This window comes from Chiroxiphia lanceolata, chromosome 1 (assembly GCF_009829145.1).
Source record: "Chiroxiphia lanceolata isolate bChiLan1 chromosome 1, bChiLan1.pri, whole genome shotgun sequence".
Lineage (NCBI taxonomy): Eukaryota > Metazoa > Chordata > Aves > Passeriformes > Pipridae > Chiroxiphia > Chiroxiphia lanceolata.
In genome coordinates this window covers 59,968,237-59,995,481 of record NC_045637.1, presented here as the reverse complement: position 1 = coordinate 59,995,481, position 27,245 = coordinate 59,968,237, and the positions used below count along the sequence as shown (strand labels likewise).

General features: G+C 38.3%; 1 protein-coding gene across 7 annotated transcripts; it reads left to right on the top strand.

The window, feature by feature from the left end:
- Nucleotides 1-99: 99 nt before the first annotated feature.
- FBXO15 (F-box protein 15) lies at nt 100-27,245 on the top strand. 7 transcript variants are annotated; one of them, XM_032692565.1, is made up of 10 exons: nt 100-200; nt 3,603-3,722; nt 5,651-5,755; nt 10,280-10,522; nt 10,790-10,999; nt 13,113-13,242; nt 15,484-15,566; nt 16,711-16,856; nt 22,334-22,458; nt 25,776-27,245. In XM_032692565.1, the coding sequence occupies exons 3-10, from the start codon at nt 5,652-5,654 to the stop codon at nt 26,043-26,045; spliced, it is 1,311 nt and encodes a 436-aa protein (XP_032548456.1). In that variant the 5' UTR covers nt 100-200; nt 3,603-3,722; nt 5,651; the 3' UTR covers nt 26,046-27,245. The 7 variants fall into 7 exon arrangements, with proteins under 7 accessions (XP_032548456.1, XP_032548088.1, XP_032548227.1 ...); XM_032692197.1 differs by having other exon boundaries at nt 108-229; XM_032692336.1 differs by lacking the exon at nt 100-200 and adding an exon at nt 1,211-1,383 and having other exon boundaries at nt 3,609-3,722.

The following is a 27,245-nucleotide window of genomic DNA, read 5'->3' as shown; positions in this document are numbered from 1 at the left end:
CGGCAGCGGGAGCCCTGGGAGCGGTAGTTTGGGCGGGCTCCCTCTCCCGCCCGCCGCCGGGAGCGGCTCCCAGCGAGGTCACTACAGCGCCCGCCATGCCCAGCGCCGCCGCAGCCACAGCACAACCGCGCTTGGGGAGGGGGGGAGCCGCCGTGTCGCTTAAGGGGGCTCGGGGAGGCTGCTCGGAGCGTTTTTTTTATGTATGTTTTTCTTGGTCTGGCACACACAGGTGTGTAAAAGCGCTGCAGTTGACGTTTGAACGAATGGAGACCGGAGGAGACCAACGTTATGTCGTTCAACAAGACCAAGTGCCGGGTCCTACAACAACAAATGCCCGGGCCACAACAACCCCAGGCAGGGGTAGAGGCTGAGGGCAGGGTGGCTGGAAAGCGGCCCAGCGGAAAATGATTTGGGGCTGCTAATCAGGCGACTGAAAAGAGCCAACAGTGTGCCATGTGGCCAAAAAAGCCAATAGCATCCTGGCTTGGATCAGAAATAGTGCAGCCAGCAGGACTAGGGAAATGATTTTCCCCCTCTGTAGTTGACACCGATGAGGCTCACGTCGAGTTACTGTGTCCAGTTCTGGGCCCCCCAGTTCAGGAAGGACATTGAGGTGCTGGAGTGTGTCCAGAGAAGGGCAACAGAGCTGGTGAAGGGTCTGGAGCACATGCTCTGTGAGGAGAGGCTGAGGGAGCTGAGTACTTTAGCCTGGAGAAGAGGACGCTCAGGGGGAGCCTTATTGCTCTCCACAACTACCTGAAAGGAGGTTGTAGCCAGGTGAGGTTGGCCTCTTGCTGCACAGGCAACCAGTGATAGGACAAGAGGACATAATCTCCAGCTGTGCAAGTGGGCGTTTAAGTTGGCCATCAGGAAGAATTTCTTTACAGAAAGTATGATTAGACATTGAAATGGGCTACCCAAGGAGGTGGTGGAGTCACCGTCCCTGCAAGACTTCAAGAAAAGACTGGATGTTGCACTTAGTGCCATGGTCTAGTTGACATGGTGGTGTTTGGTCATAGGTTGGAATCTACTGATTCTGTGATTCCGAGCGCCGAGAACACCGTGCTCCGGCTTCCCGGGACTGGGGCGTAGCTCACTGTAAGACGTGGGGAGGACGATGATATAGCAGCAGACGCTGCCCCGGCCCGGGGCTTTAATGCTTTCCGTGTACCCCCCACGGGGCTGCTCCGTAAACCAGCGCCGCCTCCCCCGAGGCCGCGCTCCCGGGCTCCGCCTTCTTCGGGCTAGCGCCGTCCCGCCCCGCGGCGTCCCGCGGAGACAGCGCCCCTCCTACCATCCCTCTCTCCATCCCTCCCTCCCTGCTGGCGGCGCGAAGCCGACATTTTGGGGCGGCTCAGCGGCCATGGAGACGGGCCGGGGCAGGTAAAGAGGGGCACATCGAGCGGGGCTCTGCCGGCCCAGGGCTGCCTGCTTGGCCTCCTTCATCTTGCCTGGCCAGAGTGGTTTGTTGGTTTTCCCTCAACACGCATTGCTCCTCTGAGAAGCCCCTTCCACTTGTCCCACGGCTCTGGTTTCTAGCTCTGAAATTGTCACGGCAAGGGCTGTGGTTATGTAAATGGAGTGGGATAACATTCACCTTGTAAAAAGACTTTGGATTTGTTAGATGAAAAAAAAAATTCAAAGCATTACTGTAATTTCTGTTTATTCCCAGGTATGCTTTAAAATTTGGAACAGGAGACACGTTTCTTTCAGTGCTTTTAATATACATTATTTGAAATACATTACTTGAAAGAGACTTGTTTGCTGACCATCAAAAAACCAAATCACACTGCAAGTACTATAGGGTATGAAAGTGAAAATAGTGGTACAAAACTGAGTCCCACAAGTTGAAAGCTAATGAAAAAGCAGTTGAAGTTATTGTGCCTCTGAGAAAGAGCATCTGGGCTGTTCTTGAAATCTCTAAAGAGGAGACATAACAGCTGTCATTGACTTGTGCTTATCTGCCCAAGCTTTGTCAATGTGGCGTAAAAATATTTTGTCAATACTAATTTAAAATCTAAGCACGCGCAGTACTCGAAAAATAGTTTTAAAATCCAGGACCCAGCTTCTTATCTGAATTACTCCTGTACCTGGAGTTTATGAAGTTATGTCTGTAGAGTGTTCCTAAACTAGTTATCTCCATGCTTTCAGCATGGATTGAGGGCAGAATAGCTTTGGCCATGCTGTCCTAGAACATACAGAAGTGATAGCTCTGCTGCTGTTGAACATGACTTTTGTCCCTAAATCCCTTTAATGGTTCTTTAAAAATGAAGTTTGTTAGTGCCTTATCATCTAAGTGTGCTTCTTGATCCTGATACATGGGTAAAACATTTGCTTGACCTCCAGGTCGTATTTGTTACCTGCTTATTTCTTTATAGTAGTTAGTTTGGTTAGTCTGTTAGTAATTGGCACCCAAGCTAAAATATGCATGTCTTTTTGTGTTATAACAATTCTCAGTAAAACGTCTTGGATTTTTTTTTTTCACATAGCCCAGTTGACAGTGTAGAGCAGAGTTGTTCTTTGTTTTCTATTTTTATTTTTCTTTGAGCATAAACCAATCCTAAATCAGGAACAACATGTGTTAAATGTACATGGTACCCATATACTTCAAAATTTTTTTCCCCAATATCGATTGGTTGCCTAGAAACCCAGAGCTGTTTTGACGACATGGTGTAAAGTCATCTGGGAATTTAAAACATTACGAATGCAGTGAATGAGGAGCTCTGCCTGCTTGGTGGCATTAGTGGGTATGAAGTGCAAGGATTTGATTAAGATAGAGTTTCAATCTCAATATTTCTATGTGGTTTAATGGTAGTATTTATAATTACAGCTTACAAAGTCCTTACTATCATAAAACTTGGAAAAATATGTGGCCAGTTGGATTTTAAGAATTTACTTGTGAAAAAAATACGCATATTTACTTTCTTGAATAAAAGAAAGTAATTTCTATCCAAACTGTGATGTGCTAACGAACTGTAAAAACATTGATACCCATCTTGCCTGTTGAACTACCACTTATCTCTCAGGTTTGTGAATACTTTAGCAGGGAAAGTCTGAAATGAGACTATAACTTTGTTTCAAATATGATTCTGTTGTATGTTCAAGGAAATAATTTTGAACCTCAGAAGTTTTCGAGAAAGGTTCAAGGCATTGTTTTATTTGGTATCTTTTAATAGCTTAGCAAAGTTGGATGGCTCAAAAATGTCTCTGGAGTAATGTTGCAAAACAGAAGATTAATGAGTTCGACTCACTGCAGAGACCTCTGTGGGGCTTGGTTGTGGTGACCACAGTGATGCAGCTGTATAACCCTAATAAATCTCTACTGGATTCAAACTGGTTTGGTGGAGTGACACTACTCCCTTCTGACTACTGTGAGAGATTAATCACAGGAGAGACAGCTATGAGTTTAAATCTGACATTTTCCTGGTGTCAAGTATTTTAACATGGTAATAATTGTTCAAATCTGTGAGCAGATATTATGAGTTGCCATGTGATGTATTCCCTGAATCCTGCCTTGATTGAAATATTGTGTCTAGGTGCGCGCAGTATGCATATTTTTTCATTTTGTGAAGATGTGACTCCTAATGGCTTTTCTTTCATAGAAATAGGCTAAGGACGTTTGCTGCCAGGCCTGGGGAATGTTCTGAAGCTGTAAATGCTGGAATTAAAAGTCTGTATTTGACGCCTACTCTAAAACGGAAACCAAGGGTGTGCATTGAGAGGTGAGTTTGTCTTTAGTTTAGGAGTAAGAGTGGAAGACCCCTCGCAGACTCTAAGCCGTCTTTTGACTGCTTACAGTAATTGTGTTCATATTTTGAAGATTTCTATGTCAAATGTTCTGAGTTGAAAAGATTTGCTTTCCTGGCCTGCTTCATGATCCTATATTCACCTTCTAATGTTTACTGTCATGATTGTCCTTTGCCTCCTTTTCTGAGTTCATATGAAGTATGTAGCTTTTCCAAGTCATGTGAAGCCTTCAGCAACTCCTTTGCATGTCGTGGGCTGTGTTGTTCTTTGAGAATAAAAATTGTTGTTTTATTTACTTCAATAAAAGCCAATTTGGAATTAAACTTTGTATTTTTCTCTTGATTCTTGGTTTTTATTTTGTATAGAGAGGCTGAGGATAGTGGAGTGGGATGAGGGGGGAGGAATAAGGGACTGTTGCATATTTGCTGAAAGGTAAATGTTTCCCTTCCCGTTTGACAATGAAAGGGCACTTTCAATATAATCCTGAATTTTCTTTTTGAAAATTAGTTACATTTTTACAAAGAACCCCATCTAAGAATATGTTACCTGAAAGATTAATTAATTTTCCTTGTTTTATTGATTTGCTAGCTTCCTGTGTAAGATTTCTCTGGTTTGCATTGGATGGCCAGTTCAATACCTTTATGCTGTTAGTCTGGTGTGAAAGATGAGAGGAAAAAGGAAAAAAAAAATCCTTTCGGTTTCCTTCAAAGAAAGAATAATATGGTTGTGAAAACTGCTGTTGAGAATTCTCGATCAAGTGCATTATTTTATTTAATTTGCATAATTTTATTTAATTAAGGGATCACTTCTAAATTCTTTTTGGAAAAAATGCACTACTTTGGGCTTTCAGTTTATGGGTTATTTTGCATAATAACCGTGCAAATTTTGGCATGTTGCAAGTTTTGGCACATTGCCTCAATGTTATTACAGCTAAGATTCTGAGGTTTAATACAAACATTGGAGTATTGGCATTATCATGCTACCCTTGACAGCCCTGTGCTTTTGGAATAAAGTATTATAAATCAACAACTGTTGTAAATGACACAGTAGTAAAAGGATGAGGCACAGCTGGGGCACTGACTTTCACAGCACCTTGTATTTTCAGTGGTGATTTTGATGTGACTATATACTCCAAAAAATTAGAGTATAAAATGCATGTATTTTAAATTCTGTGCAGTTATGAGGTGCTACTTGAAGGGTATGAGGTTTCTGTCTGTTAATGATAAAATCATGGTGGCTTATCTCCTGGGTATCTTGGGCTTATCATGCTTAGACTGCCACTTGCATTTCAGGCAGCCTTCCAGATGCACAGAAACCTTAATAATCTCAACGTGCCACTTGGCTCTTATGTGAAAGTTCATGTTTTTCTGGTGAAAACTGCATGAGAGCTCTGAGCACATGCAGTTTGAAGATTATAATGAAATAGAGCATGATCTTACTGTTTAACTAGGACATTTCTGTCCTGTTGCATCCTGAGAGCTGATGCCACAGTCAGGAGGAGAGATACCTGCAGCTTTGGCAAATACTAGTGGGTATGGACTAAATGTTAAAATCGTGGTGCAAGCAGTAAGAAACTGAGATTGAATGAGGTAGTGTCATGTCAAACTGGGTTAAAGTTAATAAAGTTAATGAAAATGCAAACCAATAACTTTTCATGTAATTGTTCTGTGCCACTTCAAAAGGTTGTGATGAACTGTTTTATGCAAATGCCATATATAAGAGAGTGAAATCAGAACCCAAACTCTGAGTTAACTCTTCAGGTGATTTTTGATTTGTGTGTTTACAAGCCGATAGTTTCCACCTCTTTTGTTTTGCTCTGGTTTGAATTTAAAATTCTTTGCCTATGTAATTTCTGGAATTTGCAGGCAAGTCTAACAGTGTTCTTCCTTCTCCTGTTTTCCAGCATGCCATCAGAAATGCTGCTGAAGATATTTTCGTATTTGGATGCTGTGTCCCTGTTGTCTGTCGGTTGTGTGAATAAACTCTTCTATGATCTGGCTAATGACAAGTAAGGAAGAGGGAGGGTATAGGTGCTGGTCTCAGTCAGGCAGCTGTTGAGTTTACCTGAGTTATGAGTCTTTTTAATTTAGTTTCTCTGATGCCAGAGCACTGATGCATGAACCTATGAGCAATTACTCTGCTGCAAATATACTTCATAGCCCGCAGTACAATATATTATATGGAATTCTAGCTGTGCAAGCCCTGTTGTTTAATGGGAGTTATGAAGTGAAAACTAAATACAGTGCTTTGAAATGTTGCTATTTGCATTTGTTTTGTTGTGAAATTTGCATGTGTTTGTTTGTATTCACATGCACCTGCACAACCTTTTTGAACCAGGCAGTCCTTAGTGATGTGTAGCCAGTGGCTTTCATAATTTTGAAGTCCTACCTATTAGGTCTTTCATCAGGTTTTTGCAAAGGGATTGATTTAATCAAATGATCCACTAGTAGGTTTATCTGTTGCTCTTTCTGTCAAATTTTGGTGACTTCTACATGAAAACAAAGAGACAAACATAAATACCAACACATTTTTTGTAAGCAATTGCTTATACAGAGTTCACGAATGGCTCCTACCAGTATCATGATAATTTTGTGAAAGGATAGAGAGGAGAGACCTGAGTTGGTACATGATATTTGGGATGTCTGGGTATCCTTTTTTTTCTAGGATTCTGCTGCATTAGTGTTGTTTGAGTGAGAAAATGTCTTCCTGTATAGGAAGTTGCTGTGTCTGGTGTGAATCCATTTCTCCCTTATTTGCCAAAACTAGTGCAGTGAATTGGTTTACATTGGCATTGACACCTTTAGAACTGATTAATCTAAAGGGAAGACTGTAATCCAGATTTATGTTTTGAAGCTGTCAGCAGGTAAGTGTGGATAAAAATTGCATAGTTGACAAATTATCTATCTTGGTATGTGTTTTCCACTTCAAGATAGTAAGATAGGATAAAATCATTGTGGCTCTACAGGGAAGGATGATTCATCTGTCTCCCTCTCAACAATGTCTGTTTCCATTTTCTGATCTTGACAGAGATTACTGTATGTGCACAAATGGGATTTGGGGAAGAGCTACTTCCTTTATCTAGGAGATTGACTGGTTCAGTGGGACCAGGTCATTTTCCTGCTGGATTTTCATGAACCTTCTTGAGACCTCAAATCTTGTTTTGAATTACCAGAAGTTTTAATTGAAGTCCCTGCATATTTCTCTGACAAATCTGATCTTGTGTTTTAGGCAGAGTATCTATTTTAGGTTTTTTCTTCTGTCCTGGATGTACAGGGTGCTGTCCTTGGTGCAACAGGACCGTCAGTTTTTCATTATGATGTGTCTGTGCTGCCTAATGCAGTGCTTTGTCTTTGGGCTCTTCAAATTACGTCTGCGCTTGAACAGTTCCTTGGCATTGATGACTTCCAGTATAACTGTTGAAGACAAGGAAATGTTTCTGAGCCCCCTTTCTGCACTCTCCTTGCCCCATATGTTGTTTTTCCAGCCTTCTTGTCATGCCTTGTGGGAAGCTTGCGTAGATGGTCTGTCTGAAAGCCTGCGGATTTTCATCACCTGCAGATTGTGCATGCGTAAGAGGAAGTGAGAAGCCAGAGCATGGAGGAAGAATCTTTTTGCTCTTGTGGTCAGGTGATGATTGATGATGAACTGTGTCTGATTCTGGTGTTTGAATTAGCAGTAAGAGCTTTGTTTGGCTTGTAGTAACATCCAGTAAGAGGCCTTGAGATTAAGTTCACATTTTGAGGCAAAAAGTGCATGTATTCTGCTGTGAAAGAGGCAAACCTGTACTTCACGGTTGGATACCTTTTTGATTTGTCTGCCCTGACTTCTTCAGAAGTTGAGGATGAAGGGGCAGTGATACTTTTATCCTCTTTTTCTCCTCTGCCTCCCTGCCCTAACTGAATTTTAGAACTTCTTGAACTGATTTCTCATCTGCTTGCTCAAGGCTTATTTGGAAAAGGAAGAAGCAACATGTAGCTGTGAGTGAGGACAAGTCTGCTAGGTATCGGTGGCAAATCTGTCTTCTGTCACCTATATTGCCTGAGCCTGAGCCTTCAAAATGCAGGAAATGCCTACTACTAAGCTCTGTGTTTTCAGCATCATGCAGTCAGATGTGAAGTATCTCTCCCCATGAAAGAAAGGATGTCTCTCTTGGAAAGGGGTTTCTAGTTAACAGGAGAGTGTTATAAGGATATCTTACTGGGCTATTTAGACTGGTTAAGACCAGTGAGATGACACACAGCTCAGTTTCCCCTGATGATGATATGTCAAGGACATCTCTCCTCTGTTTTCATTATCCCACAATTCTAAACTGCTTTGTAATTAAATAAAAATTTTCTCCCTCTATTGGAAATGTTTTATACTATGTAATAACCTGGTTGCTTTTTCTGGTCTTAAAATCATCATCATGGCTTGGCTTCGCGAACGAAGATTTGGGAAGGCACTATCCACATTTGCTACAGGCACACTGGTGGCTTATGAGGCCAATACGTGATAGACATATCCGATTGCAAAAGGCGCAGCAGAAGGACTCCTTAGATGGTGTATTCTGCAAGACACGGTTCTTTCTGCGTTGCCTTTTTTCTTCGAGAGTGATCCTGCGTGTGTTCTCGAAGGAGACAGCTGCGTTATAGATGGTGTGTCTCCAGGCCTCCCGATTTGAGGCCAGAGTAGACCAGTTATGGTGATCAATATGGCCAAGGCTAAGATGTTGTTTCAGGGAGTCCTTGTATCTTTGGTCTTAAAATAGAAGTATCTTAAATCTTTGTTTTACTTGTGGAATTGTTTTTTATGTTCCCCTGCCCCGATTTTGTAGAAGCGAAAGTCAGATGGTCATGTTGACTGTGAACCCACCTTTACCAGTCATGGAAGCTCGTTGGTCTGTGTGTTTTAAACAGCTTTGTCTCAAAAAATGACAGTGGAGCATTCTGTATATATCTATACAGCAGTAGGCTGGAAAGTTTTTTCAAAATTCCTTAGTATGTTTGCATCAATAACCAGAGCCTGGCTCTCAGCATGTAGGGGCTTATTCTTAGCAGCTGATGAATTGAGAATGGTTTTGATGGGTAGGAGGCAGTGTGGGATGGATTCAGTCCTTGAATGCTTTAATGCTTCAAGGAGAGGGAAAATGCATTACAAACCACATTAATGTAAGTTTGCCTGGGGATAAGTGAGGGCTGGTAAAGGTAATCTTGCTGATAAATGGTAGAAAATGTCTCTTGAGAATTTGTTTCTCTTGCTATTAATTTTCTTTAGTGCAGTTATGTAAACTGTGTGTCTAGTACTTCAGAATTAGAAAACTTATTGGAAACCTTTATTCATAGATTGTTGTTTAAATTCTTGTAACTTCTTGTACTCAATATTCCATGAACTGTTCTAGAGATACTGGGATATGAGAGGCGGAAATGTGACCTCATAGCTTTCCTTACATGGAAGAGCTGAAGCCATTATTCCTGTCACATGTTTCTTTGTCTTCAGAAGGTCATGTCTTCTGTCAGGTTTTCCAAAGAGAATGCAGAAGGGATTGAAGTGACACTGGTACCACCATACATAGGTGATTCTAATTGTCCTCCTCCACCCCACTTTCAGTTGTGTGAGAAACTTGAGGGGTACAGGTTATCTTTGTTGAGTAAGAGGTGTTAAACCACTTTTTCCACTAGCTGATTTTGTGTGAGGAGGATGCATCGTTTTGGGGAGGAATTTTGAAAAGTAACTGCTTAACCCTTATCAGTTCTCACTTCACTTGCTGAGTCTGAGCTTTGTCCTGGATCCCATATTTTCAGGAAAACGGACAAGACTTACCTTTTCATAGTTTCCTTATGATAGCTTTATCTCAGATCTGTTTGTTTTGTTGTTGTTTGTGTTATCATTTTTTTTATTTTTTAAATCTGCTCAGTAAGTATCTGTGAAGGAAGTAACAGCATAAGGGGAAGGAAGGCTTTTTAAAAACCACATGCTCTGGTGTGCTATTGAGAGATATAAAACAGTGGGAAGTTCTCAATATCCAATTAGTCTACTTTCTAGAGCGCTAGTCAAACATTTTCTGTGTATATAGTTGAGATGTTTATCAACCTGATTGAAGTATTGTAAGACTTAATAACTTTTTCTTCCCCCCTCTCCCCCCATGGTAGAGCAGAAAGTTTTAAGTGGATTTCATTTGGCATGTATAATCTAGAACAAGAAATGTATTCTGAGATTCCACAGTCTTTTAGATAGTCTAGTAAGCCCATGAGAAATGCTGACATCTAGCATCCTTGGATTCCTGAACCTTCATGTTTGCACCACGGAAACTGACCTTATGTGGGCTTTTGGAAGGTCAAAATGGGGAAAAATGTGCAACTGTGCCCTTGTATTTTCTTAACTCATAGCTAGGAGGCTCCAGTTACTGCTCTTCTAGAAACTTAGATTTAGATCAAATATAGTTTGCTGATAATCTGCTAACATTATGCTCAAGCATAGCTGAAATGTGAGTACAAAAAATTGACTATTCTTGAAATTTATGTGGTTTTCCTCTTTATTCTGTTTTTATTTTCAGTGGAATTTGGCTGAAAATCTATTCCAGTTGTTTGCAGCCAAAAAGGACAATTTGGAAAATGAAGTCTGAACAAACAGAAGCTGTTCCCTTGGGCTGTGCTGCTCTACATGATAAAAAGCCTGGGTACTGGAAGAAAGAATACATCTTGAAACAAACAGCTGCTGTCAAAACTAGAGTAATGCGACTTGCTAAACCTCTAGATCCTTATACAGGTCTTCCGTGTAAAAACAAAGTAGCTATGAAGTAAGCAATTCCTTGTCACAGAAGGGGTTTACTCAAGAACAGTGTACAGAATATTAATGGCTTTGGAAATGCTGGGGAGGGGGTATGGAAATAAAGTTATAACATGAGTATCATAATGAGAAGATATGATAGCCTATAAATGACTGAGCCTGAGAAACATAAGTAGCAGCTAGTAGAAATCTGAAAAGTCTCTTGCAAGCATAGTTTAAGTTTTGCAATTTTTTTTTTTTTTAATATCCCTCTCCCCTCTCAATTCCTAAATAACAGACTCTGTGGCTTGAGTTGGATAATTGTTCTAAAGGACAAAAATGGAAAAGAACATGTAATGGAGAAGGCAAACCTGTCATTTAAGCACACATCTGTTACCATACTTTGGTATAGTACAAACTGGCCGCGCTTAGATGTCGTGTCAACCCTAAAACTATTTGGAGTTACACCATTGCTTCTTGACCTAAACATGCCTCCCAACAAGAATGGGTGAGTTTTAACATAGGATTTTTGAGGTGTTTTTTGGTGTAACTGATTGATAACATACTTGTAGGAGCTATCTGACCTTGGTGTGGCTCAGCAAGTTAGTTCTTTGTTAGAAAGCTTGTCTTTTCTTCCAAAGCCTATGTTCTTCTCTTCATTAGTAGAGCTTTTTAACAAGAAACAGTATAATCTAACAAGCTATGACATTAACTCATAGGTTAATGTAGCTACTGGCATGTGATATACAGACTGATAGCTCCTGCCTTGGAAAGCTGAATCTAAGGCATAGATACAAATGGGTGTGAAAGAAACATGTAAATCTAGGAGAATTTAATGTGAGACGTTTAGCTTGGAACAGTTTGTCAATATTTATATGGCTGCAGTCAGGTAATATATGTTGTTAACATTTATTTTCTATCTGATAGGTATGTGAATTTAGGGAATTTGATGTGTAACTGTGAGTACGATCTAAGTACATGCATTTAAAAAAAGAGTCCACAGCTTATCTGTTATTTTGTAGCTTAAGCTGTACAATGCTTTTCTGAAATTATATTTTGAGAAAAGATATTTGAATGAAAAGTGTCTATTTGAGATATTCGCTTGCTGTCAAGGAGTTTTGCACATGTCTGGGTCTGTGTGTATTGTATGTGCAGTGTCAGCTACATGCTTCTTACACAAAGCCCTTAGCCATATGAGTTCTGAAAAGAGAGAATTGTTCACCTACAAAAAAAACCTGGTTCCTCAAGCAGAAGCAAAGTATTTGCTTAAGAAATAAATAAATCAAGAGAAGCCTTTTGTATAAAGTCAACTGAACAAGTCTTGCAGTCAAATTATGTGGGAAATACAGTTGATTTACCAATATGATGATTCATAGGTAGAAAATAGTAAAAGAAAACTTGCAGGCAGTTGGTGTATTTATTTCACAAAATAAGTTTTTGGAGCTTGTGAATATACATGAATATAATGGTTTCACCAATATCAGAATGTCAGTGTTAAGACTATAAGGAGCTGTTGCAGGGACTTGGGGAATGTTCCTGTATTGATATGAGCCTGACTGACTTAGAGATGGGAAGTGTTGATGTTGATTAGGAAAAAATTCTTTACTGTGAGGGTGGTGAGACACTGGAAGAGGTTGCCATGGGTTGGATGCCCCAACCCTGGCGGTGTTCAAAGCCAGGCTGAATAAGGCCTTGAGTGACCTGGTCTAGTGGGAGGTATCCTTGCCCATGGCAGAGGGCTTGGGACTAAATGATCTTTAAGGACCATTCCAACACCTTAACATTCTGTCTGTGATTCTGTGATGTCCTGTCACTGCTGCAAATATTACAGTTTAAAGTAATGTGATGAAGTTCCTCTTGGTTGCTGTCTTCCCAGCAGTGTGTGGTAGGTGATACTACAGTGATTCTATTGGTAAATCTAGGAACTGTTTTGAATGTAATAAGAGCCCAAGTCTGCAAAGGGTTTTAGAAAGACTTCTCTCTCCATTCTGAATAGGTAACACAGACTCTGCTTTCTGGTCTTTTTTTTTAGTGCATTATTAGTTAATAACAATATCTGTGAAATCTGAACTTTAGTTAAAGGGTGTTATGGATTTTATATGAAATGAAGACATATAAAGATATGTAAAATATCTTTAATTACAGGTAGAAAAAATTGCTTAAAAAGAAAAGCTTGCTCTATCAGAAGCTTTTAATTTATTATATGTACAGTTTGATCCTTTCCTTTGGATTTTGCTTCTGTGGAGGAAGAATTTGCATTAGCAGCTTGCTTCACACTGACAAAACTTCAGTGATTCCATTTAGTACCATCATAGTATTAAAAACAAATTATGAAGTAATTCTGTGGGTATTTTGAAAAACTGGGCAAGCACATAAGTTTTTCTTCATTTTTAAGAGTATAGTAGAACTTCTTATGGTGTTTTTGTTTCTTTTCTTGTTAGGGATTGAGATCCTGCTAATACACTGTAGTTGTTCAAACATATTGTTTATGACTGTGCATGCTGAAACTATTTCCATTGCATGCTGTTGGTCAGATTTCAGAGTTAAAAATGAAATTGGGCTGAACTGTAACATAAATAAGGAGACATAACCTTTTTGCTACATTTGTGTTCTGTTCAAAGACCTCGACGACTTTCCTTAATTGCTGAATACCATCTTGCTAACCTGACTGAAAGCAGTGTAGCAGTTGGTGCTGATGGCCTTGTTCAGCTCTTCAGTGTGAATCCAGGACTCTTAATAGGAATTTGGAAGGTAAGATAACATTACATTTTGTTTCAGTACTTTATTATGACTTGAAGGAACATATTTTTTTGCCTTGTAGTTTGGGATTTGGGGACATTTCAAGGGTTTTTTAATCCTCTTTTTTTTTTTCCCTTTGGATTTTGGGAGATCTAACCTAGTAACAACAAAATGCAGGTAGGGACAGCTAGTTGATGATTTATTGTATTCTAAAGAGCTGTCTGTACTTTTAAAAAAAAAATCCACCTCTAATTAAAAGATCGGTTATGTATCATACATTATTAGATACTGTGTTCAGTTTTATTTATGTTGCAGTCTTCACATGCCAAAGTTTGATATCCTGGAGTTATTTTAAATAGAATAGTTTGAGGAGAGATGTGCTTCTTCCCCTGATTCATGCCATGCCCTGTCCACATCACTCAAAGTGATGAGTCCCCACAAGGCAACTTAGCTTTAATCTACATTAACAGGTAGCTGTATCCTGAGCCAGCAGTAGGAATGCTGTAAATCATGCCCTTTTGGGGGTATTAAATTCTTGGTATTAAGGGTCTAGTTTAAGCAGTTAGTCTCTGTAGGCTGTGTGTAGAGATGAATGTCTTCAGAGAGCAGTGCACAACATCTGAAGTAGACTTGTACACGAAAGGAATCTGTATCTCTGCAGAGAGTTACATTGGGGTAGGTGCTGTGAAAGCCTATCTCAGGGGTTCTGCTCTTGGTCTGATTTCAGAGGTGGCAGCCCTTTCTTCCTCCCTCAGCCATATTACTGACGTAGATTTATGTTACTTGGCACTTGCAAGAAACTTCCCTCAGGGAGCCTGTGAGCAGTTGCTCAAAGCTGTGTCTAATTTCCAGCTGGAATTGTGCTACCTCAAATGTGCACAATCACCAGAGGCATTTAAAATCATGGAAGGAATATTTCTTAAAGATAAGAGTGAAAGTCCATTTCCTAAAAAACTTGAGACTGGCTGACCTGCATAAGCCTATTACAGGTTGTCTTAACCTATGAAGAGCTCCAATAAATGAACAACAATTTCTTTTGTGTCTTCAGAGCTTTACTAGGTTGTTGTCCCCGTGTTGTTGGCCCTGTAGTCTTGCTAGTGCACTGCCCCCTCCCACGCTTGGAAAGATAACTCTTTCAGCACCTGGAAATGGTTCAATCATACCCAAGTTCCACACAGTTGTTAAGCATCAAGTGCGTCACTGTAGGAGCTTTTCTGAACAGCAGTTCTTATTCTCTTTGTAGGCAGTTAACTGTAGATGGGTGTAGGAATTGCAAATGTCACACGTCTTGGCATTTTACGCACAGCTCAGCTGCACAGCAGAAACTGCTGATGCTGGTAGTTTTGGCAACCAAGGACAAGTTGTGTGGGCCTTCTGATATTTGGATAGAGAAAGAGTGAGAGGCTCTGTGATTGATAAATCTCTACTGTTATATCTTTTAGAGCTGTAATTTTGCACTATGAAAGTACAGGAGTAGTTAAGAACCCAAAATTAAACCCAGAGATAAAAATAATAGTTGCCCACATTTCAGGACAGTGATAGGCTGCTGGCTGTGAATAGTTTTACTGTTGACTTATGAGTTTGCAAATGTAGGACTTAAAAAATGCATTAAAAAAAAAAGAGCTGAAATCCTAGCATTCTGTATTCTTGGAGTAAACAGATACCTTTGTCTGTATTTAGCTCTCACATTGAGCTCTGATGTTTTCTTTGAGCTATGTTAGGCCAATAGAGAGTTATGTCTTAACATTTTCACAGGAGTATGTAATCTGGTGAAGACACCTAAGGTTTTACTTTGAAATATACCATTTCTGTTGAATAGTTCTGTATTCCTTCATGATGTTAGCCCTCTTTGCAAATAATTCCTTACATAAACTTGATGCTTAGCTGTTCAGTAGCTGGGGTTAAGTCTTGCTTAATTCTGTTTAGGTATCCATTTTAAAGTGGTAAGTAGATGCTAGAGGAGTACAATTCATCGTTTTCTTTCATAACTTTTGCCCTAATATAGCTAGTTTCCCTCTCTTCCCCCCAATATACAAATGCTGTAATCTTTAACATATATTCTATGCTCTTGTGAAAAGACAGTAGCAGTTGTTGGAGTCCAAGTATTAAAGCAAGCCGTTATTAACATTATTACAATAAAGGGCAGAGTAATAGGCAGCAGCATTTATCTATGAATTTTAATGCTCAGAAAGACTTTATGGGGGAAAAAAGCGTTTCCAGATGAAAATACATCTACTTTAATTAACTTTTCAGGAGAAAAATGAAATTGCTTTTGTTATGGTGAGTCTTCATTATCATCAACTTCTCGAGAGAAGCATTCTGGGTTCTGCTACTGTGTAAGTTTGGTTTCTCCTTTGTGGTTAATAAAGATAACCTTTTGAATAAAGCTTTTGAGTTTTACAGTTAAAATTGGCTGCTGGTAAGAGGTTTATATTTAGGCAGTATTTAACTATTCTTGTTTAATATAAACAAGTTACAGTAACTATATACGAGACTGTAGAAGCATTTTCATACTAAAATGTTGCAATCTTTATGCTGCTGAGGAGATAATTTAGTTTTACAAGTGTGCTAGTACTTGCTGTATTGAGAAGGTTAGAAATACACTGCCAATACTTCCTCCCTTTTCACAAGCAGTCTTTCTATTCCCTCTTCCAATCTGAAAGACAAAGAAAAGAGAGAGACATTTTAGGAAGTAGGAAAGTAATCTTTAGCTGTGTAAGAGGGAAGAAAAAATTCTGATCAACTGGTAGGGTGCCTGCATTTATCTTTCAGTCTTATTGGGAAATTAGCTGGATTTCTTGTGAGGTATTTGTATATATGTGTGTATTGCAGCATATAATATAATACAATACCTGTTTATACACTGTAAATTGTTTAAAAGGATAGAGTTTGTTAGCTTTAAAACAATATTTGTGGAATTTATTTTCCCCTCAGCTTTCTATTCAGATACTGTTGTATCTACTGGTAGTCTTATGTGCCCCCTATAACTTAATGTGGCTCTTTTTAGCACAGAAGGTAAGATTTCACACCATCTCCCGTAGTTCCAAATAGAATCCTAAGTAGAAGCTGCTCAGTTGCCTCTGGCATTTGGTCTCTTCAGGTCATTTGTGTGCAGTAGTTTTTCTTTTGGTTAGGCACAGACAAAATTATTCCAGTAATTGCTATTTCAGAGAAGTCTCTAGTTAGTGGACTTTTAGATTAGTACTTAAGCTGATGCTTTTTTTCTTTTTTGGCTACACGTCCATATTTTGGAGTTTAACAGATGCACCTTTTAAAGCTGACTGCCATTATTTTCTGCCTTTGCTGAACAGCTGATTAGAAGTATTATATACTGTAGAAGGTAGCTTAAGTGTGATAAACTAGAGATGTTTGATTTCAAAACTCTCTAAAGATGATAGTTTAAGTGTAGGGCTGTGTATTATATCTCTTTTTATTAAGTCATTTCCCCCTGCTTAATCACATTATTATTATTTTTTAAAGTCAATATGCCCCTCCACCTAATAAACCTGTATTGGATGATATTGACCCAGAATATGGGCTACATGACTACAGTCTGCATCTGGAAATGCATGGTAGAAGCTGCACCTACCTGCATGGAACATTCAGGAACCTCTTCTGCAGAAAAGGTATAGTTGACAGAACAGTAATGTCTGGTTTTAAAATAATCCCTGTTATGTCTTTCCTTCTTGTATCCAGTGTCTCTGTTTTAAGGGCAGAAACTGAAATGGATTTTTAAGAGCAAGCTGTCTTTCCATTTGTTTTGTCATTTCTTTATATCTGCATGGGGTGTTGTGTGGCATCATGAGTAAGCCTGCTCTGTGTGAACTCTGCCTGCTGTTAGGCTGACATGGTGTCAGGCCTGAGACACAAGTTCTGCGGATTCTCAGGGTGTTTTCATTTGGTTCAGTGCTGTGTTAATAATGTAGTGGCACAGCTTTTGGTGCAGGTTTATGTTCCTTCATCTCAGATACTATAAAGGAGAGACAGTTTGTCCTCATACATTTTGGAGGCCTATTTCTGTAGAATTCTGCTCAAGTATACTTTAGGTGCATTGACAGATTAAATATTTAAATATGTTTGTAGAAGTTACTGTGAACTCTTAATACTTACAGTTTTTTTATCTCAGTTTAAGTTGTTCAGATTTCTCTGACATCCTTTCGTTGTGTAGTAAACAATTTCAGTGATTGTTTTTAACTTTGCTGCTTCTTTTGGTTTTCAGCATTTCCTTTCATAAGACACAATGGACCATCTGTGTTGTTTTTGTACAGCTCAACTTCATAATTGTACTATGGTTTTGCACATATATGGGCGATTTCTCCTTTGACTGAACTTCAGCACAGTCCTTCCTACAGCTACACGGCTGTCTTTCTGTCAGCAGATACAGATTAAAATATTAAAATAGAGCAATTAAAATTAAATACTGTAAGTTAATTATTGCTCCCCAGTATTTTGTGATAACGGCACTACTGAGCCTCCTGTGCATTTCAGAAAATGCTAGTTTTGCAGACAGTAGAGGGCGATGTTGTCAGGCTCCAGTGCATTTATGGAGTTACAACAAATTTCCTGTGATTCGTTTTTGTTTTTTTTTTTTCCTTTTGTATTTGGTCACTCCAAAACCTATCATTTAGATTTTAACCTTGTGCACAGTGTGGAGTGTTGTAGTCCTTGAATCTGAAATATCTATGTTTTCAAATTCCATAAAAGCTTCAAGCCTGAAATAAAGGAATACTTCTAAAGGCTAAAACTTCAGTGAAAGTCTATCCATATATCAAGAAATCTCACCTGAAGTGTTGTGCAATACAGGAGTCCTCTTTATACCCTCAAAAGAAAATTCTTTTCTAAATTGGCCAGGTGGTTTGGGGTTGTGTTTTGGTTTCTGGTTTTAATTTTTGAGGCAAATATCATGTTTTGTTTTCTCAAATTAAAATTTTATGCTCCTAGCAATACAGTTGCACAAAAAGAAGCAGTATTGTGGCACACTTCACTTTTTTGCTGCTTAGAATCTACTTCCTTAAAAGATTATGCTGATGTTTATGCAAATGGTAGCAAATGTCTATGAGCTACAGTTGTGATGCCATCTCATTTTGCATGTTACAGAATCTGTTTTATGATCACTAGTGTTTTCTGAATTGTTTTGGTTTTGTGACCTTCAGCAGTGTGACAGCCACTAGATTCTGGTCTTATAGGACATTGGACATCTGAAGCCGTGGTTCTGCAGACAAAAAGCTCATTTGTCATCTCGTCTCTTCCCCGTGCTTGCACAATAATTACTTTTGGAAAATGCTTGACTTTCTACGAAAATGTCGTGAGGCAGCTTAGGGCTGTCTGCTTTCACATATTTTCATTGTGATTTGTTGTTCATTTTGCTTTTTCTGGTAAATGTGGTGTTTCTGAATGTGGCTGACAGTGTATATTAGTCCAGGCTGGTTGTATTTGAGGATTTGTGCTTTGTTTGTAGGCTCCATTCTAATAATACCCTTTGTCCCATTCTCTGGGAGGACTCTGAAGCATAGAGGTCTCAGGCATACTGAGAAGTCTTGCTATTTCTTAAAATTCTCTACCCGCTCCAGATTTATTTTAAATTATGGATGTGACATACCAATGGCAGTTTCCACAACATGAGACACAGTTGTCAGGTATTATACTGGTGTTTTCCTTTTTATTGGTTTCCATTAGGAATCTGTGCGTTCCTAGGTTACCAGAAAATACCTATTTGTATTCTGCAAAATAACTGATTTATATGTTCAAGTTTAGTTTTATTTTTGTCTGCTTTTTGTTAGTGCTCATTAATGTTGTGCTTCATTTTTCTGCTCTATTTTCAGTTCTTTTTTCAGAATTCTTACTATTAAATATAAAAAGTTATATCACACTTCATTAAACCAAGCAGATGGAGTATATATGGCTTCAGATTTTTTTTTTCTGTTATTAATACTTGCATTGCAGTAACTAGCTGTTTTGTCACTTTGTTTTGGTTAGGTTTTAGCATTTTATTTTATGCTCCCTTTCATGTAAACAGCATTGGTAATACGGTCTTTCTGACAGATACTGGAGAGTGAATATGCTAAATACTTTAAAATTGAATTGAAAATATGTAGAAAACTTAGCTTGTTTTCAGGAAGCTATGACAGGCTTTTCATATGATGGGCCATGAATCTAGCTTCTTAATAAACATTCTTGAAATGTATTTTGCTAGGTTTTCAACCTTTAAAAAAAGCTTTGTAGCCACATGGTAGTTTAAGCGTTGGCTTTTCAATGTTATTTCTTGTTGATGTAAATTGATGTGTTGTGCTTGCAAAATATAAGGGGTGATTTTTGTTTGTTTAGAGAGCTGTTAAGATTTGTTTGTAAAATTTCATATGGTGTATTTGAAATGTTTTGCTTGACCTTGGAGATTGATTTGCAAGTTTAAATGACCATTGCAGTGTGGTAAGGCTGGGTTTTGGCACCAGAAGTAGTGTTAAGTACAGCCTTTCCTCTGAAAATGCCAATCATATTACAATTTGCACTGAAGGCTTGGTTAGCAAAACAAACTTCCTTGGCTTTTAGCTAAAATAAGTGCCTTGGAACTATTTGGCTGTTTGTTTCTTTCCCCTGAGGTTTGTCTACATGATACATGTTCTTTTTATTGGTATTACCTTTATCTGAAAATTTTTGTTCCTTATTACTTATTCTGCTGCTTTGCTGCTATATATGTCTTGCATAAACTCTGGACTGTAGGTATTACAAGGGGGCAATGAAACAAAGTATAGATCAGGCTGAAGAAAGCCCTGTTCAGTTTGCTTCTTCTGTGTTTCTCTTGGTATGTTTAACATAGCTTGTTCTGCCCCTTAATTTTTTTTTCTCTTCTGATTGGGGTGAGGAAGAGGAAATTTTAGTACTTAGCCTTCAGCTTCTTGCTCATTTCTAGGTAGACTTTTCCTTTTTTCTGGTTATGAGAATTGCAATGGAGCTTTTAAATTTAAAAAAAAAATATATATAAAGATTGGATTAACTAACCCATGACTAATTAGCCTTCAGATTCCTGATCTGTTGCCTATTTCTGTTCTGCCTAAAATTAAGAAGTAACTGTAGTAGGAGGTTTATAACCTTAGCTAGGTTACCCATCTAGCAATGTTGTATTAATGCCATGGTATAGTAGTGATGTCCTAGGCTTTGTGAATTTATTAGCAGTATGCTTTTTACAACCTGCTTTTATTCCATTCGAATTTTAATTTGTTTTGAATAAGAGAAGTAGCTGTTTCCATTCAAATCAGAATTGCAGATAACTTTGAAAAAAATGCTTGTTGACTGATGTTTTCAAGTCTCTTGTATAAAAGCTCAATTTTAAATGTGAACTTCTAGTGTTCACTCTGTAAACTGTTTATTTAAAATATTTTTACCTCAAACGAAATCAAGTGATTGGATTTGATTTATTGAGGTTTGGAATTGAACCATTTGAGTAGGTATCAACTTAATATCTTTTTTGCACTTTGAGCTAGATCCTAGAAATGAATTCTACTTATGTTTTTCTCACTGAGTTCTTGGAGACTTCACTGCAAGGATAGTGGGTGTCACTGTCTGGAGCATTGCATATTCTTTCAACCATACAAAATATCTCCTGGACAAAGTCATGTTGGTTTTAGTATATTAACGCTCCTACTCCTGATAGTGTCTATACCTGAAAACCTGCAGCTTTTGTCCTCTGTCATGCTGGGCTGCTTTCTCCCCAGAGTAAGTATTCTTTGAACTCCCCACTTGTGAGTGATGCCTTTCCAGCATTGGTTTGTGGCAGGCATCTCTCGGGAGTTGCTTGGCCCCACAGTACCAATACAGAGGAGTTTCTGGCTTCTCTGGTAGACTGTGGGCTTTCTTTCTCCGTCACTGCCTCCAGCTGTCTGCTTAAAGCAGCCACCAAGCAAAGGTTTTGCTGCCACTACGCACAGGCTACAACTGTTTAACTCACAGTCAACCTTTCTGATGTTGCTTCTCCTGTCTGCAGCCTTGTGCTGTTACTTGGGCTTGATTGAAGGAGAATCACAGGCAAAACGTTTCTCTTTTTTCACTTTCATCACTTTCTCTAGGCCCTTCAAGCCCCTTCAGCTATTATCATAACATCCAGGGCCTGCTACTGGGTCCCGAACAAGCAGTATATTCCTGGGAATTCCTTCTCTCCCTTTCTGTATCTCCTGCAAGTGCTAGACACTTAGTTCCTTTCTTTATATTGAAGTTTCTAGTGCTTTTGTTTGCTCTTTTAAGGGAGTCTCTCTTGTTCAAGGAAACTTGTTTAAGGGATGTCCTACTACGAAATGTGCTTGTGTCATGATGTGATGCTTTTATTTCTACTTTTTTTGTAGTCAGAGATCACGTTCATTATGATGTACCCCAAGTTATAATTAAACCATTGGACTGTCTGGTTAACTTTCCTTCTCTGATAACAAGGGAAAAAGAATAATTTAAAACAGTCGATCTCTTCTGAAAAGAGAGGAAGAGATACCAAAGAAATATGGCTATATGTAGTAATAAAAAAAATCATTAATCATAATAATTCTGTCAAAGAAAAAAAGAAAGTGAGCCTTTGAAAAGCTGTTTAAAAAAATGAACAAATCCATAATTTAAAAACTTGATTTAAATCAAAGCATACTGCATGTCAATTTAAATGATGCAATATCCTTTCCAAGAAGGATTGATAGTTAATCCTTATACCCTGTTGCATTGTGTTATTTGAGTTACCAGTCAGAGTTGAGAGATTTAAATAATTTTAAAAAAAGGGCAGGGAAGGTATCATAATTTGTTTCATGTGTTATGTGTTGAGCTTTACTTTTGGGGAGTGGGCAGCCATTGAGGCACTGGTGGCATGAAAATGAAATGTTGCATCCTTGTGTAAGTTCTTTAGGTGCCATTCATATTTTTATACTAAAAAATACAAAAGACCATTTAGCTGCTGCTTCTACTGTGGGTCACAGAATTGAAGCTCTGAACTGCAACTGAATTTCTCTGTTGAAGGATGTCAGGGTTCCTTATTGGTGAGTGAGAAGAAAATAAAGACATGGAGAGAAAATAAGAGAACATTTACAGTGTATTTGATTTGTTCTGGTATAATGTTAGATATTGTTTGTATTTTCAGGTGACATTGCAAATGGATACTTGAGGCTCACGGTTGTAAGCTTAAAGGATAATAGGAAGCACTTGCCTCTTATTGGGACACTTGGCTTATCCTGGGAAACAGATGTGTTTAAAGGCAATGTGAAGGTCAGAAATATTTTTTGTTTCTGGAAACACTTATCTCAAAACGGAACTAAGTTTGTGTATCCTAAGTATGCTAATTTTTAAAACAATGTTTTTGTTTGTAGAAGGTATCTTTAACTAGAAAAAGACCTCCATTCAGATATTGCAAAAAATACGTAAATTTTGAAAAAAAACAGTTTTATCCTTTCTCTCCTGTAGTGTAGGTTGCATGATAGAACCATTGTGTATATGCAATGACTCCAGTGGTTTCCACTCAGCAAGGTGCTGCGACTGACCAGCCCTGCTTGGAAATGCTGGACAAAAATACTGTAATGCAGATGTACTTTTTGTGGGTTTGTTTGGTTGGTTTGGTGATTTTTTTTTTTGTTTGTTTGTTTGTTTGGAGTTTTTTTGCAAGCAATAAGCCTTGAACCCCTGGGGAAATACTCTGCAGTTCTGTGCTAGTACATATATGCAGTGGAAGTTAGGAAATGCTGGAGAATGTTAAAATGCCAATGAACACATGCAGAAAGTTACAGTCCACATTCACACAGTCAGCACCTAGCTCGAGTCGTGTGCATCGGTCAGCTAGTTTAACTCTTTGTATTTTAGAGGAATGCTCACTCATTCTGTTGGATAAAATTCCTAAGAGCATTATTTCAAAGAAAGTTTGAGAGCAGTTCTTTAGATTTTGCAGTAGTGGTGAAGGCACTTATTTTTAAATGTTCTTCAACTGCATGAATATTTCAGACGTTACAAAAATTCTGATAAACGTAATGTAAGCACTACTGAAAAATTATCTAGTTCAACACTTGGTTTTGATTTTGGCACTTGTTTTGAAAAAAACCCTAAAAATTAATAAAACTGTTGTTTCTGTTAATCCTGCATAAATGTGGAGTGGAATATTGTTTGATAATGTAGTTGAGGGAGGCTTTTTTACCAAGGCCTGTAGTGACAGAACAAGGGACAATGTTTTTAAACTGAAAGAGCATAGATTTACATTGGACATCAGAAAGACTTTTTGGTTTTTTTTTACACTGAGGGTGGTGAGGCACAGGATCAGATTGCCCAGAGAAGCTGTGGATGCCCCATCCCTGTAAGAGTTCAAGACCAGGCTGGATGGGTCTGGGAGCTACCTGGTCTAGTGGAAGCTGTCCCTGCCCATAGCAGTAGAGGTGGAACTAGGTGATCTTTAAAGGTGTCCTCCAACCCAAACTGTTCTATGGGATTAACAGCTGCTTGGCAGAATTTTTTTTTTTTTCATGAGTAGCACAAGAATTTGGGAAGTTAACTATCAGAGGAAACACAGAGCTATGGCTGTAGTTTTTAGTTTTTTAGTTTTAGTCTCTGTCCTGTGTGCTTACAGCATAAGTTATACTGAATATTTGTTTCTAGGAAAAAATAAAGAATACAAGATTTTTTTTAAACTCCTCATTTTGTGGTGAGAGATTGAACATGTCAACATAAAGCTGTGGGTAGAATTCAGTGTGGTTTTTAACATGAATCTCTAAAATTATTAAAACATGTGGAGGCCAAATAACAACAGCCACAGAAGCAGGACGTGCCACTACTTTGAATTTATTTGAATTTTGCTCAGTGCTCTAAAGAAAACAAAAAAACCCCAAAAGCTTTTTTTTTTGCACTTCTGGGTATTTTTTATAAAAAATTAATTGCTGAAGTACAGATAGTTAGAAATTGTCATGATTTAGGAATAGTATTCTCAAATTTAGTGTTTCCACTTCAAACCACACCCCACTTATCCCTCCCCTGTCCTCCTACCCTTCCCTTGCAGTGGCTGGAGAGGAGAACTGGAGTCACAAAAGCTAAACATCACGGGTTGAGATAAGAACAATTTACTGGAAACAGCAGTGAGATAAGAAAATGAATAGTAATAGCAACAGTATTAATAACAATAGTGTACAAGAGAGAGGCAAATGATTCCCATGGAAATGCTCACCATGGAACCCGACCCAACTGTGCCAAGCTGCCCTGACCTGGAAGTGTGCCCTTCCCCCTTCCTGGAAATGGTGTGAGGTGGTAGAGAATAACCTCCGGGTCTTAGCCATGCCCCCTCCTGGCTATTGCAGAAATTAACCCTGTCCTGACTGGAATCAGGACAGAAATACCTGGGAAGAACCCAAACATCCCAACACTCAACACCACCCTGCCTTACTTTTCATAATTGGTCTTTTATATATGCAAGTTGTCAGACCAGAAAATAGTAATTTTTTCTTGTTTCAACCGATTTTATAGCTCATGTAAGTTGATTACATCATCATTAGGTTTGATTTGAATTTTGTATTTTCAGCACAGTCTACAGTAAAAAGCTTAGGAAAATTGTGTGTATCATATTGCCTTGCATTTGTGCCATCTGCTCTCTGTTGTTTGATTGAAGTAAAGTAATAGTGAAAGCAGTGTTAAAGCAACAGAAACACAACTATGTAGTACAGAGAAGTAAAGCATTCCAAATTGTTTTTTTCTTGGCGTGGAATATGTGATGTTGGTTTATTTATACTTTTGGAGCATTACTCCTGGAAGTAATGCATATATACTACATAATTAAGATAATTTGATTCATTTAGTGATTTAGAACTCATGAGAATAAGTAACAGCTGATACTAACAATGACACGCAACTTCTGTGCTTTTAAGGGACATGTGAAACTATCAGTTTGCAAGTGCTGAAGATTTGGCTTCCTGACATTAGCATTATAAAATGATGTAATTGTGTAATGTTGTAAAGAAACATTTTCAAGAATTCATAAAAGCAGGAATTATTTGAAGGGTAGAAAGGTATATTAGTATTACCTTTTTGGGAACCGAAGCTTGAAGCCATTCAAAAAGTGTTGTAAAGCTTCCTTTTACAGCTGACATGTTAAGGGTAATAGTGTCTGTAGGCTTCCTTGGTGTGGTCTCTGAGTATCTCTGCAAATTTTGGTGCATTCACACAAGTTCTAAACTTGATTTTATACTTGAGTTGCTTTCTCATATTGGAAGGACTGTCATTTGTTTGCAGGGTAAGGTTACTAATAACTGAGAAACACAGATGTTAAAGGCTTAAAACTGTTCTGGAAATAATGTCTGATTTGGGTTGGCAGTGCTACCTTCTGTAGCACAGCTTGTGATGTCTGTACATTGCAATCTTGATTTCTGTAGGAAACCTCTAAATAAGTGTTTGTTGCTTTGCAGTAATCAGTGAAGCACTGTCAATTATATTTTGAATTTTTAGCTTTCATACAAAAAATTACTCTCTGAACCCTTGATACTTCTCCTAAAATTAGGGACAGATCTACTTACTGTGCCATGGCATGGAGAAATAATCTCTTCTGCTTGTGTTTGTAGGACTGCTACATGATGAATCTTACTCTTTTTGATGAAACTGGAGAGCCCTTCTGGTGTTTCAGTGCCCCAGTCTGCATGGAACTGTCTTCCAAGACATCTGGCCTTTATGATTACATGGGTCATATCTATACCACAAACTATGCAGATTCAGAGGGTAAAGTTTGTGTTAAGTTGGTATGGCTGGAAGAAACCAGGCAGTATATTATAGTCAACTTGGTGCTTTATGTAAGCACTGAAAAGGTAAATAATTGGTATGGAACAAATTACTGACTTAATTGGGTCACTAATTTCCTTGCTTTAAAAACCAAACCAAACCAAATCAAAAAACACACTAAAGCTTTGGTGCTCATTGATACCAATGAGCAAGACTGTTCCCGCAAGTTTTTCAGTAAAAAGTGCAATTGCATAATTTGTTTAATTGGTATTGGAGAGATCGACGAGACCTATTGATATAAATGATAGTTTTTCTACTCTGTTGAACATCACATGGTTAATCTGTTTCTGATAGTGAGTCTATTGAAATTATTTTTATGAATATTTACAGACACTTGTTGCTGTGGTTAAAAAACTGCTTCTCTTGAGAGCTATACTTTGAAGATGCCTTATGTGATGTAAGCTGCAGTTTTTGAGAACATTGACTTTTATGCATAGTAATAAAACAGCATGTGTTTTGTTGCCTTCAGGTTTCTTGAAGTGTTATTGCTAAATGACAGGTTTTGTTAAATGCAGAAATATTTCCTTTTTTTTTTCCCCCAGAAAATACTTAAATATATTCTAGTAAAGGATTGAAAAGGTAGACAGGAAGTCACAGATCTGAACAATATGGCAGTCAAGACATTTGTCAAGAAAATCACTTGCAATATCTGTGATGACATTTCTTTAAATTCCTGTTTGTTCTCTTTTCCCATTTTCTAACTTTCTGTCTGATTTGAGCCCAGGTACTTGCCTCACGTATTGGCCTATGACTGGATCCCAATTATCAGCTCATCTGCTCGTACTGAATTTGTGTAACATTCAGTTCTTTTGGAAACAATGCATATCTGATACTGTTTGTTTAACAATACATATAAAAATTGAATGTGTCTGCCTGATCTTTCTGGTTCCTTGGAGTAACTTTAGGACCAAATTTTTTACTTGCTGTATTAAAAAATAAAATTATATGATATTGGAATTCCACTGTCATTACCTCTTGTGTTACAAACCACAGCAAATTCAGTTTCACAGAATTCTGTTAAGAAAAATGAACAGTTATATTGTTGACGGCTGTGATTTTTGTTATGGCAGTGATTTCCTTAAAGTCGCTCTTTTCTTTATTTGCTTACATACATTAATTGGTTTGTGCAAGCAATGTTCATATGTAAGTACTTGTGTTCCATGCTGCAGAGACAGCAGGAGATACATACCACTGCCATAAAGGTGTTTCTTAATGTAACTTTCCAAGATAATAAAGCTGAGGCTGATACAGCTCTA